The sequence below is a fragment of the Pristiophorus japonicus genome, chromosome 17, assembly GCF_044704955.1.
Source record: "Pristiophorus japonicus isolate sPriJap1 chromosome 17, sPriJap1.hap1, whole genome shotgun sequence".
Taxonomy (NCBI): Eukaryota; Metazoa; Chordata; class Chondrichthyes; family Pristiophoridae; genus Pristiophorus; species Pristiophorus japonicus.
In genome coordinates this window covers 63,258,091-63,272,511 of record NC_091993.1, presented here as the reverse complement: position 1 = coordinate 63,272,511, position 14,421 = coordinate 63,258,091, and the positions used below count along the sequence as shown (strand labels likewise).

Below are 14,421 nucleotides of genomic sequence, written 5' to 3'. Positions count from 1 at the left end.
CTGGTTAGTTGGGCAGAAAAGTGGCAAATGTTATTCAATCCGGAAAAGTGAGAGATAATGCATTTGGGGGGGGGGGGGGGGGGGGAGAGGGGGTAACAAGGCAAGGGAATATACAATAATTGGGAGTATACTGAGAGGTGTGGAGGAACAGAGGGACATTGGATTATATGTCCACAGATCCTTAAAGGTAGCAGGACAGGTCGATAAGGTAGTTAAAAAGGCATACGGAATGCTTTCCTGAATTAGCTGAGGCACAGAATACAAGAGCAGGAAAGTTATGCTAAAACTGTATAACACTAGTTAGGCCACAGCTTGAATACTGCGTGCAGTTCTGGTCACCACATTACAGGAAGGATCTGATTGCACTAGAAAGGGTGCAGAGGTGATTTACGATGATGTTACAAGGACTGGAAAACTTCAGCTATGAGGAAAGATTGGCTAGACTGGGGTTGTTTTCCTTACAACAGAGGAGGCTGAGGGGAGATTTAATTGAAATGTATAAAATTATGAAGGGCCTAAATAGAGTGGAATAGATAGGAAGGACCTATTTTCCTTAGCAGAGGGGTTAATAACCAGGGGGCATAGATTTAAAGTAGTTGGTAGAAGGATTAGAGGGAAGATGAGGAAACATTTCTTCACCCAGAGGATGGTGAGAGTCCGGAACTCTCTGCCTGAAAGAGTGGTAAGAGACAGAAACCCTCACCACATTTAAAAAGTACTTGGATGTGTATTTAAAGAGCATAATCTACAGGGCTACAGACCTAGTGCTGGAAAGTGGGATTAGGCTGGGTAGCTCTTTTTCGATCAACACAGACACGATGGGCCGAATGGCCTCCTTCTGCATCATAATTTTTCTATGATTCTATGCCACACTGGCCAATATCTATGGGTTGTCTTAACTTCAAACTATTCTCCACCATTTCTAACCTTTGCTTCAGTTAAAGCCCTCAGATTTTCCTTCAACAAACCTGGCTGCTCCCACAACCCACTGTTTAAAAAAACCTCTTCCCTTGTGCCCAGTCTTTTGTTTTAAGTATCAAAGGACTTTCCAATACTTTTGCTCATGGTAGGGAGGCTAAATATTGGGCATTACACTGCTGCAATATTTCCCTCTTTTTCATGGAAATTCATTTACCTCAAGAAATGCTGTTTCTGTAAAAAAAATGGACATCATAAAATCCAAAAATGTGTTCAAAACCTTAGCACATGTACAATGCGATAGGTGCTTGAAAGTCATCAGATTGCAAAAAAATAAACTGATTTTTTTCAAGAACAGATTTTAATTTGATAGGATGGGGAGGCAATTGGAGGGAAAAAATATAGGCAGGGAACCGAATAGGCAGTTTTATTTTTGCTATTTGCATATTTTTTAAATTTAAAAGCACTAAATAATTTCTGCTGTCACTGAGATAAAGTAATTTCACAATTTAAAAAAATAATTCCCAATGGCAAGTAGGATTTGGAGTTGCATTCAAAGTGCACATCTATGAAGATACTTCGTAAGTGAACCAATACAGTTGACTGTTTCATAGTAATATAATAAAAAAATACATTAACATTTCAGGTTATTGATTTATCCCAGCAAACTTAAGTAAAAGATACAAAACAGATACAGCCAGCATATTTTCACAAACATTGGCCCAGATTATACATGGTAATGATGGTGGAAACTGCTGTCGCTTTGCCGTTAACTGCAAATTCCGGGCCACCAAGGTAAAGATGACGTGTTTTGGCCTCTGTCCACAGACCATCTACTGTTCAAAATTGGTTCAGTACGCTATCACAAACATCAACCGGCTCATGCCATTTAGATTTTTTTTCTTAAATTGTGAAACTACTTTCTCCCAGTGCCAGCAGAAATGATTAAAAAATTATTTTCATGCTTTTATAAATGTCTCCCATCTCAGACTGCACAAACTTCTTTCACATAAAATCCACACAATGTAGGCCCACAGTATAAAACTACCCATAATTCAAAGCTATTTGACAATTTCCAGGATAGCTGGAAGACTTGCAGTAATGCAGTATAGGTCGAGGATGCCTTAATCTACATTTAACTGACTTTGAAGCACTTAATAGGATGGTTGAGGAAAAGCTTTACTCTGCATACTTGACCCAGGAATTTCATGCTGAAACTGGCTACTTAGGAACAGCCCTTGGGCTGGATTTTCAGCTTTTGAGATTTTGGGGCTGTAATGGCGGCCCTGATACTGCCTGGAAAAAGTTTGCACCCTCGTCTACAAAATTCGGCAAAAAAAATGAGCTTCCATTTTTCCACAACTTTCACAAGGAAGTTTTTGCATCCCAGACGAAAATCACGGTGTTAAAAAAGTCCGACATTGCAGGGGGTACTTTAGCGTGGCGGTTTCCTTCACGCATGCGCAGATGACCCAGCCCACTTCAAACACAGCAGGAGAAATGATGCAGCAAGAGGGCAGCCAGCGTGCTAGGCGCTTCTCTCCAGGGGCTGCTGAGGCCTTCGTGCAGGCCATTGAGAGGAGGTGGCCTATATTCCATCTGGTTAGTGGAAGGAGGCTGGTGCCGAACATATTTAAAAGAATATGGAGGGAGATTGCCCAGGTGGTGTCAGCGGCAGACACGGTGGCCAGAACTGACACACAATGCCGCAAGAAGTTCAACCACCTCATGAGGGTCGTCAGGATGAGTATCCTTCACATTTATGTAGGCCTGCTATGCTTGCAAGACCACTGTTTCACACAATGTTAAATCGTTGATGGAGCTACCCCTTCTCAATGTATTACAGGCCATGGTGTGGGTTGTTGAAGCCAGCAGAAAGCTGGAGGCTCACTTCTCCAGCCAATTGCCTCTGCATTCAGGATGCATGTACCCTCTTGTCCCCTTAATCATAGTCAAGCCTCCTCAGACTCCACTCACACTGTTGATACATGTTTTCCAAACATCACCAAGCCGCTAGGCTACTTGGCTCTCGCCTCCTCCTACTCTTTGGAAAAACCTCAGTCAACAGCTACACAGATGGAACTGAAGACATTTGCACATCCACAGTGGCAGCTATTAAACTACGGAAGGCACATGTGGCACAAGAGGTGGACCTTTACTGAACTCCTCTTCTTGCTCTTATTGCAGGCCAAGCTCTCCCATAATAGAAGGGAGCAACGTCGTACCGGAGGCACACACATCCGGAGTTCAGAGGTCTATAGCAAGTGTCGGACCTCATGGGTACCCCAGTTCACGCAGTGGCCGGGGGCAATGCCGAGCCCCCTTTGGGTTGTGAGGGTATATGAATGGAACTTACGACGGATGTGATTTCCTTGACCCCGAATATCAAGTGGCCTAGCTCCATTACATATACCTTCCCATCATCACCCTGCCCCCTCCCATGCTGCTAACCACATGTCTGTGGTTTTGTGCTTAGATGACCAGCCAGAAGCGTCCCAGTCTTCCCGTGAGCCATCTACATCTGCACACGGGGGAGATGGTGAGGGAGAGGATCATGGCCTGCGAGCTGAGCGTCAGAGCCCACCAATCGCATTGTGCGGGGACACAACATCGAGGGACGAAGGCGACTTCCAGAGGTTTAAGGACTCTGGGGCTCCTGCCCCAGTGGCCTACAACATCGCTGAGCGGGAGAGGAAGCTTGGAGGAAGCTTGGAGTTCAGCTCCCCAGAGGGTGAGTCGCCACAATAGTCCTGCTAAAGAACAGGCAGACGTGAACCTGGACTTGGTGGCAATGTCCAGGGAGAACACAGAAATGCACCGCAAACTCATGGGTGCATTGGGTAGGATCCCCAAGAGCACAGACGCACTTACTGTGAGTGTGGCGGTGGCCGCTTCACACACTGTCTGTGCATCTGAGGACTACAGCGAAGCCATCCTTGTCCACTCAACGGCAGATAGGCTCCAGCAGCGTTCCAGAGTGTGTGGCGCGTGCCATGGGTGACGTCGCAGCAACAATCACATCGCAGGCACAAGCTACGCTCCAGCTTGGTGACGACAAGCGGTTGCTGACTGCTGCCATCCTCTCAGTCTTTCCCACTGTCCAACGGGGAAGTGACTGTGCCGAAGCAGGCCAGCATGTTGTGGTGACACACCGTGCTCTGGATGCTGAGGCCCAGCCCCGCGAGAGTGTCATTAGTTCCCAGGAGATGGAAGGTGCCGTCCTTCCTCAGGATGACAGAATTCCGGCTCCACCACTGATTCTCCCACCTTGCGCGGTCCACACCCGAGCCATCAAAGACTGCTTCCGCCGATGCTGAGGTGCAACAGTCCGTAGCTGGGCCTTCCAGGCCTACAGCGTCCTCCTAGTCTGTCTGCACGGCCTGGCCCATCAACACAGCAGCCCTCAACAGCTTTGCTGTCGGCACTGAGGCCTCATTGAGGAGGATCAGGCATCAGAGGGGGATGAAAGGGGCGGGGGGGGGGGGAGGGAGAGAAAGCTCAGGGCAAGTCCCATTAAGGGGTGGGACAAAGTTGTGGAGATGCCCTGATGTGTTGTCATGACACATGTAAATAGTTGAGTTTCATTAATCCACTTAATTGTTCTTGAGCTACTTGCAGCAGAACGCTATGGTTCTGTATGGTTGTGTTTTAGTGGGGGGGGGCGGGGGAAGACTGTTACTTTGTTGGAGTAAAATGTCACTTTGACCCTTTGCCATTGGTGTCGTGTGTATCAGCCCAAAGTTCACCGGAGATGTGCCTTTACGGTGGCACAGTGTGGCCGGTATTAGCTGCATCCCTCAGCTTCTTCTATTATGAAATGGCGACGTGCAGCTCGTGCACTGGCAGTATCTACACACTGTTTCCCCCATGGATGGGGTGGCTAATCGGGGCCTCCTGTCCTCCTGAGGTGGGCCTGCAATCCCCACAGGCAATGCCTGGCCCCGCATGATGGCCAGGTTGTGCAATGAATTCGGAGACCTGTTGAGGGGAGTATTGAAGGCTGGCATTGAGGTCCAGGCATCGGAAGCGCTGCTTGAGCACCCCAATTGTCTGTTCAACGATGTTGCGGGTGGCTGCATGGCTCTAGGTGTAGCACTGCCCAGCTTCTGTGGTGGGGTTGCGGAGGGGGGGGGTTATGAGCCAGATGGCTAGGCCGTATCGTTTGTCCCCGACCAGCCAGCCGCGCACATTCCTTTGCCGCTGAAACATTAGTGACACAGTGCTCTCACGCAAGATGAAAGCATCACGTGCGTTCTCTGGATAGCGGGCATTCACTGCGAGGATGCGCTGCATGTGGCCGCACATCAGCTGGACATTTAGGGAGTGGTATCCCTTTTAGTTTCCGAATAGCTCTGCATTGTGGAATGATGTTCGCAAGGCCACGTGTGTGCAGTCAATGGCTCCTTAAATCCTCGGGAAGCCTGTAATTCTGCCAAACGCACGTGCCTGCTCATTCTGGCTTTCCCTGCAAATTGAGAGATGCTGCTCATGTCCCCTGTTGCTGCCTGGAAGGAGCCAGAGGCATAGAAGGCCAGCGCCACAGTCACCTTCGCTATGACAGGCAGCGCAGTAGTGTTGGCGCTGTAAGGCTGCCTGTAGGAGATGGCATATCTCTGTCAGCACTTCCTTTCGGAAGTGTAACCTTCTCACACACTGCTCCTCAGAGAGCTGGAGGTATGAGCGTTGGTGCCTGCAAACCCGTGGGGGGTAAGACCTCCTCCCTAGATGTTTTCGGCCTCTCATCAGTGGGGCGACATGGCCAAGAGCCAATAGTAAGGGGAAAAAGTCACTGGTGGGCGTAGTTTATAGGTCCCCAAATAATAACTTCACAGTGGGGCGGACAATAATCAAGGGAATAATGGAGGCATGTGAAAAAGGAATGGCAGCAATCATGGGGGATTTTAACCTACATATCGATTGGTCAAATCAAATCGCACGGGATAGCCTGGAGGAGGAATTCATAGAATGCATACGGGATTGTTTCTTAGAATAGTATGTTACAGAACCTACAAGGGAGCAAGCTATCTTAGATCTGGTCCTGTGTAATGAGACAGGAAGAATAAACGATCTCCTAGTAAAAGATCCTCTCGGAATGAGTGATCACAGTATGGTTGAATTTGTAATACAGATTGAGGGTGAGGAAGTAGTGTCTCAAACGAGCGTACTATGCTTAAACAAAGGGGAGTACAGTGGGATGAGGGCAGAGTTGGCTAAAGTAGACTGGGAACACAGACTAAACAAACAGTGGCACAATTGAGGAACAGTGGAGGACTTTTAAGGAGCTCTTTCATAGTGCTCAACAAAAAAAGATTCCAGTGAAAAAGAAGGGTGGTAAGAGAGGGATAACCAGCCGTGGATAACCAAGGAAATAAGGGAGAGTATCAAATAAAAAATCAATGCGTATAAGGTGGCCAAGGTTAGTGGAAAACTAGAAGATTGGGAAAATTTTAAACGACAGCAAAGAATGACTAAGAAAGCAATAAAGAAAGGAAAGATAGATTACGAAAGTAAACTTGCGCAAAACATAAAAACAGATAGTAAAAGCTTTTACCGATATATAAAACGGAAGAGAGTGACTAATGTAAATGTTGGTCCCTTAGAAGATGAGAAGGGAGATTTAATAATGAGAAATGTGGAAATGGCTGAGACCTTAAACAATTATTTTGCTTCGGTTTTCACAGTGGAAGACACAAAAACCATGCCAAAAATTGCTGGTCACGGGAATGTGGGAAGGGAGGACCTTAAGACAATCACTATCACTAGGGAGGTAGTGCTGGACAGGCTAATGGGACTCAAGGTAGACAAGTCCCCTGGTCCTGATGAAATGCATCCCAGGGTATTAAAAGAGATGGCGGAAGTTATAGCAGATGCATTGGTTATAATCTACCAAAATTCTCTGGACTTTGGGGAGGTACCAGCGGATTGGAAAGCAGCTAATGTAATGCCTCTGTTTAAAAAAAGGGGGCAGACAAAAGGCAGGTAACTATAGGCCGGTTAGTTTAACATCTGTAGTGGGGAAAATGCTTGAAGCTATCATTAAGGAAGAAATAGCGGGGCATCTGGATAGGAATAGTGCAATCAAGCAGACGCAACATGGATTCATGAAGGGGAGATCATGTTTCACTAATTTACTGGAATTCTTTGAGGATATAACGAGCATGGTGGATCGAGGTGTACCGATGGATGTGGTGTATTTAGATTTCCAAAAGGCATTCGATAAGGTGCCAGACAAAAGGTTACTGCAGAAGATAAAGGTACGCGGAAGTCAGAGGAAATGTATTAGCATGGATCGAGAATTGGCTGAACAGAAAGCAGAGAGTCGGGATAAATGGGTCCTTTTCAGATACATAGATGACCTGGAAGAGGGGACAGAGTGTAGTGTAACAAAATTTGCAGATGACACAAAAATTAGTGGGAAAGCGGGTCGTGTAGAGAACACAGAGAGGCTGCAAAGAGATTTAGATAGGTTAAGCGAATGGGCTAAGGTTTGGCAGATGGAATACAATGCCGGAAAATGTGAAGTCATCCACCTTGGAAAAAAAAAACAATAAAAGGGAATATTATTTGAATGGGGAGAAATTACAACATGCTGCGGTGCAAAGGGAACTGGGGGTCCTTGTGCATGAATCACAAAAAGTTAGTTTGCAGGTGCAGCAGGTAATCAGGAAGGCAAATGGAATTTTGGCCTACATTGCAAGAGGGATGGAGTACAAAAGCAGGGAGGTCCTGCTGCAACTGTACAGGGTATTGGTAAGGCCGCACCCGGAGTACTGCGTGCAGTTTTGGTCACCTTACTTAAGGAAGGATATACTGGCTTTGGAGGGGGTACAGAGACGATTCACTCGGCTGATTCCAGAGATGAGAGGGTTACCTTATGATGATAGATTGAGTAGACTGGGTCTTTACTCGGAGTTCAGAAGGATGAGGGGTGATCTTATAGAAACATTTAAAATAATGAAAGGGATAGACAAGATAGAGGCAGAGAGGTTGTTTCCACTGGTCGGGGAGACTAGAACTAGGGGGCACAGCCTCAAAATACAGGGGAGCCAATTTAAAACCGAGTGGAGAAGGAATTTCTTCTCCCAGAGGGTTGTGAATCTGTGGAATTCTCTGGCCAAGGAAGCAGTTGAGGCGAGCTCATTGAATGTATTCAAATCACAGATAGATTTTTAACCAATAAGGGAATTAGGGGTTATGGGGAGCGGGCGGGTAAGTGGAGCCGAGTCCACGACCAGATCAGCCATGATGTTGTTGAATGGCGGAGCAGGCTCGAGGGGCTAGATGGCCTACTCCTGTTCCTAATTCTATGTTCTTATGTTCTTCTAGCTTGATGCCGCCTAGCAATGGCATGGAGCATGATACGCTGATGACTAGTAGTGTCCCCAATAAATTCTCTGACGTTGTAAGGACACTGCAATGGCAGATAAAACTGACGCTTTCAAGCTGGAGCTTCACGCAGCGTGCTGTGCGCAACCATTGCAATCAATGTGACCTGAATGTAGGATCCTCATCCCTCCACTTAAATACCCTGCAAATACGACCTACTGCACTCTCTGGGAACGCCTGGTTTTTTTAGGCCTTTCCTGGGGCAGGCGTATAATGAGGCCTTAGGGCCTAATTTTACACCCAGGGCGATAGCGGTGCGTTGCACTACGATTGACGTCTTGATCTCAGTGAAACTAGAGGGTGGGACGGTAAGTTTTTGTGCCGCCGCAAACCATGAGCCGAAGTTGCCCACTGGGCGGTAAAAGCTGGACGCCCGCCGTAAAGCCCAGAAATACCCTTTACCGCCCTTCTGGGGCGCTAACAGAGGTGCAAGTGAGCCAAAAATATAGCCCCTTATGTTTACCAGCATAAAAATGCAACAAGTAAAATTTGCGGCAACTTAGTATTTGGAAAGCACCTTTGAAAGCCTCTGAAGACACTTTTTAAAAAAAAAGGACATGGAGGAAACAGTCACTCAGACAGGAACAGAGGGATTAAGGGAGGTGATATTTTAATAAATTTAAAGGAGGAAAGGGAGGTAGAGGTTGCGTGGAGTGGGGAAATTCTAGATGCCATCTTACAAATCATCTCATGACCACAGGCAGCCAAGGACTCAGCCATTAATGGTGCAGCAAATGGAATGGGGGGGGGGGCGGGTGGAGAATGCACAGAAGGGTAGAGTTATAAGAATGGAGTATTCAGAGAGCTGAGTGAGAGATACAGGACTGGATGAAATTGCTGATGCAATTGGTGTGAGGCCATGGAATAATTTAAAGACAATGTTTTTAAATTTAATATGCTGTGCAAACAGAGAGCCAGGATAGGTTAGTCAGGACACGAGTATGGTTGAATGGGACTTAATAAAGTACAGGGCGCACATGGCAGAGTTTTACGCAAGTTGGACTTCATGGACATTGGATGACGGCAGGCCACAAAGGGCATGTTTGGTTGATCTTGTAGGTGACAAACACATAGGGATTCAACAGAAAGGAGACTGATTGGGGCATGAGCAGACAATATTGAGGTGGAGGTTAACAGCCCTTTTGATGGTTAATAAAAGGACCTTCTGTATTATAAATACTTCTTTTCTGTAACACTCACCATTTTGCGAACTGCTTCCCGCAATTTCTTCTCCTCATCTATCATAATGATCATATCCTTATGGACAGCAGACGCCAAAACTACATCCAGATTCTTTGACTTAGACGCCATCTTACAAATCATCTCATCGTGAGAGAAAACACAGTAACGGTTCAGTAGACGATAATGTTCCACACACTGTCGGCCCATTGGCAGCTGCAAGACAAACTCACTCAGCAGGACTACTTCTCAAACAGCAATTTAAAGAAACATTCTAGAGCAGTGTTGGTAACAGCGCAATAGTCTACGGGCCACAAATCGATGTGCACTATAAATGTTAGCCTCCGAGGGCTCCAAAAACATTTCAGCTCCTAGTTTTAATACTAGATCAAAGAGATATATTAATGTAACAAATATATTCCATTTGGTTGAGATTATTAATCCAGATTTTAAAACTATAAATTTCCTGTTTTTCTTTATACATGAAGATTCTCTATTTTCTCCATACATGAGCTAAATGAGCACACTTACCCAGTCCATTGTGCAGAAATTCACTGCTTCTGCAAAGTTGAAGCCCTGGTTAAAGCCACTGTGATAGGCTCTAGGGAATGTGATGACAAACTCCCCTGCACACTGATTAGTTCTATAAACCTGCATTGAGAAAACAGATATTGTTGGCACACATCAATTTCAACACACCACAATTAACTGGTAAATGACAACAGCCAACAAGATATATGCCTACAATTTCTCAGTTATGGATCCAATCTATACATGGGTAAGTTTCTGAAACCAGATCTTATAAATTAGAGCAGAAATACATTTGATGAATTAAAGAGAAAATGTTTTCCACTGAATTGTTGTATAATTGACATTGGCTTCTTGTGTGATCTGAAGTTCTGTCCCGGTATCAATATCAATTCAATTCAAATTCACACTGTCCCATACAAAATTTCCAATGCAGTTTCTAGCCAACAGCTACAAACAAACAAACAGTAAGGTAATCAGCTCTGAACAGACATTTGAAACAAACAGTAACATGTTGCTGTCCAGGGAGTCTCTTTGGGTTCAAGGATACACATATTTAAAGGCAATTTATTTGTTGATAATATTTCAAAGCATGGAAGTGAACTCCGATTGACCCCCACTTTTGGGTTATTAAAAAAGGCAATATTAATTTTCCCCCAGGTCTGATTGCTCAAATAGTGAAATCTTCCTGCCAGCAGGCAAACATCTGTCTGCACTTAATATTTGATGCTGAATTCCTTAACTTTTGATTTCAAAAATATAATAAGCAATTGAGCATTTTTTCCAGTCCTTTTCAATTCATTTGATAAAAAGCTGGTCAGCAACAACTTCCTACCATGAAAGAAAGGAGCCTCTTTTCCCTTTTCTGCTGATGATGTTTTGTATCGCACTGACCATAATCCAGCTCAACTTGCCTAACCTGCTTTGATTTGCTAATGAAACACTACCCACATCTGTACATCACACTTTTTCAGCTCCTACCATAGTTCTAGCATATGTTCTTATTTTAAACAGAGATTGTCCAAAATTATCATGCAGATTTGATTAGCAATTTTTGTGATGTTTGTAGTGAACAGAACAATGATGCTGTGCAGAGAAAGCCGAGTGACATTTCGTTGATTACATTTAGTGTAGTGGTCGCAGCTGGAGAGGACTGGCTAGCTTTGCTTTAGTTATGCTGTGCCAGACAGCAGGATACGTATCTTGTGTTCACAGGCCGGAGCACTAAATGTCAAATCGTACCATCGAGTGATAGCCATATATCACTACTCTGTCAGCAAGCTTTGGGAAGAATAGACACTTACAAAAGCAAGGTAGTTTTATGTGGATAGTTTAAAAAATCTGTACAAAAGAACAAAAGGGACACAAAATTAAAAAAAAGAGGCAGAAACTAAACAGTGGGAACTAAAACAGCTTTGAGTCTATAGTTAGAGAATTACAAAAGTCACCAGTAAAAAATAAGTAAGTCAGTACAGACAGAAGACAGAGAGACAACTAAGAGGTTAGAAGGCAAGTGCTAGATTAGGGAGAAATAGCTATCCATGAGGGAGACAAAATGCAGAGGAATAGAGCAGTCAGAACAGCAGCAAATTGGACAACATCGACAATAAGAACAAAAGCACCAAATATGAATTGCTGAAACAGAAAAACTGTCAGAAGAGGGAAAGAATGCAGAGGGACACGTGCGACACACACAGCACTTGTCTACAAAGAAGTCGAAGTACCAGTAAAGAGGAACAGTGCAGAGAGCAACCCCAAAAGTGATAAAACTTGAAATCCACTCCAGTGCATTATAAATCTAGTTATTGTCAATACTGCATTGTAATCATATGAATATTCATAGATATCATTACTATATTTTAATGGCCTGTTCAAGGCTGATACTTAATTAGCAAACAAGTAAAAATGAATATATTAAATCACTACATTTGCAGTATTGTAATAGGCTTCATTCACCATTGTAAATACCATCAATGTCCCCTCCTATATTTTTTTGGGGGGGGGAGGGGAGGGGGGCTGTATGGCCCCTTTAAGGAGCTGTGCAGCCCAGTTACAGTTTCACGCTTGTGTGGAGTTTTACACTAAAAAAGTCGATCCCAGGCTGTGCAGGACTGCAGAAAGGTGTATGGCTGTGCATCTTATAGGGAACATTGTTGCGCATGCGCAGAAATTTAAAGAGATCACGCACTAAAAGAAACAGGCCGTTCAGAACAAAGCGCAGCTCACAGGGAACATTGGATGGTGGTAGTGGAGAAAAGAAGCCAGAGGTTATTACTGTTTTCCAGAATAATCCAGAGCAGTTTTGGCAGAGGAGATCAAGGCGTATAGTGCTTGATGTGCTCTAGCCAGTTCTCTCAATGAATGACTAAACCAGTTGAATGCCTGATATGCTCGAGGGAGCAAAAGGTGGGGATGAGTTCAGGGAAATGACCAGAGTGGGACAGTGTCAGGGGACAAAGGTATCAACAGTTGAGGTGAAGGAGTGAATGAGCAAATCGACAGCTGCAGAAGTATTGTGGCGATTGGAAGGCCAAAGGCATATTGGGAGTTTGAATTGCAGTTGCAACTGACTTGAGTTTATTCTAGAGGTAGGTGCAGACTGTGTGGTTAGAAAAGGATAGGGGAATATGAGTGGTGATGGATACAAGGATACAAGGTTTGACTGTGGAGACCAAGGTCGTAGAGTGGTCACATGAGATGGCAAGGTTGAAGGGCTGCAGTGTATAATGGTAGAAAAGTTTATATGAAGAGGCAGGACAGGAGGGAAGTGAAATCAAAGGGGAGAGAACGATGAGTTGAGATGAAGATTGAAATTACCAAGGATAAGGAGTTGCTCATTGCAGAGGCTGAGGAGAAATGGGGAAGGATGTCTCAGTGAGAAACTCAAGGTGGGACTTAGCAGGAAGCAGTAAAGAAAGAAAGCATTTGCATCGATACAACACCTTTCACCACTTCAGGACATCCCAAAGCACTTTACAGTCAATTAAATAGTTTTTAAAAAGGTAGTCATTGTTGTAATGTAGGAAATGCAGCACCTAACATGGCCCCACAAACAGCAATAAAACAATGACTAGAAAATCTATTTTTGTGATTTTGGTTGAGGAATAAATATTGGCCAGGGCACCGGGTGAACTCTCTTGCTCGTTTTCAAATAGTACCATGAGATCTTTTAAGTGCACTTTTAGATCTCATTTAAAAAAAAGACGCCACACCTCCAATAATGCAGCATTTCCTCAGCATTGCAATGAGGTGTCAGCCTAGATTATGTGCTCAAGTCTCTGGAGTGAAATTGCGGGGGCGTTGGTTGAACCCACAACCTTCTGACTCAAAGGCAAGAGTACTACTACTGGCCAAGGCTGACACTACATTCGCTACAAGATAAAGAATAAGGATTTTAATTAGGGTGAAACAGGGAAAGGGGGTCGGAGAAGGTACAAGTGATTGGCAGAAGGGGGCAGGTGAGTACCATAATGCGATCCGGTGACAAGGTTTACACAATGTCACCATGGTAGTTTGGGCAGGGCAGATGGAGGAAAGTATAGCCAGGCAGAGGTGCTTCAGCAAGGTGACATCATTGGTAAGACAAGTTTCTATCAAACCCATGATGTTAATTCAAACATCCACAATAAGGCTGAGGATGACGACATTGACAAATGAATGGACATTCTAGGTGACATGCGGAGAAGGGGTGGTGATTGTTGATTCACTGGCAGAGTCTAAGGGGGTGGTGGTGGGTAAGTTGAGGGGCAGGAAGGTGGATGGAGAGATTAACCTCCATTGGGCGTGCTGGACAGGAAAGTCAGCGAGAAAGGACAATAAGGCTTGCTGCTCATAAGTAGGTAGCAATAGGTGCCTCGATAGGCCCGTGGGATAATGCTGAGAGGCACAGAGGGTAATTGTGGCTAGTGCAAGGGGTATTCAAACCTGGAATTTTAGGAGAGGAGCAATGTAGAGAAGCAGTGATGGATTGGACTAGGGATTGGAGGACCAGAGACAGGAGAATTGAAAGGGAGCATAACTGGGGCATGATGGAGAGAAGGGCCCAAGGAGGGTCAAAAGAGATAGAAGTAATGGGTTCAAGTTTAAAGCAGCAGCCAAAATGCACAAGCAAATAGTCAGAGTAAATTCAGGTTATATTGACACAGTAAAGATTAGGAGGGAAATGTCCTGGTTGTAAATAGACAGGGAGGAGACAAATCGAGAGTCCAAAGTTATAGTCTGAAGTCCTGTGGTGGGATGAAATTGGCTTATAGCTTGGAGCATCGATGAACCAATGTTCAGGTTTGGAAGCAGTTGTGGAGAGGGGCAGAGTGCCAGTGGGCACATTGCTGGAAGGGATTGCGTTTGTACAGAGCACTGATCCGAACACACGTGGAGTACGGTGTACAATTCTGATTACTTATGATCAAG

At 44.9% G+C, this 14,421-nt stretch overlaps 1 protein-coding gene across 2 annotated transcripts in view; it reads right to left on the bottom strand.

The window, feature by feature from the left end:
• The window catches only part of LOC139227764 (lysine-specific demethylase 5B-like), a 202,829-nt gene that overhangs the window by 80,875 nt on the left and 107,533 nt on the right, over nt 1-14,421 (bottom strand). For both annotated transcript variants that reach the window (XM_070858770.1, XM_070858771.1), the window contains exons 14-15: nt 10,015-10,134; nt 9,505-9,699 (exon numbers count right to left, since the gene is read on the bottom strand). In XM_070858770.1, coding sequence (XP_070714871.1) covers nt 9,505-9,699; nt 10,015-10,134 — 315 coding nt within the window. The remainder of the gene's footprint in view (nt 1-9,504; nt 9,700-10,014; nt 10,135-14,421) is intronic.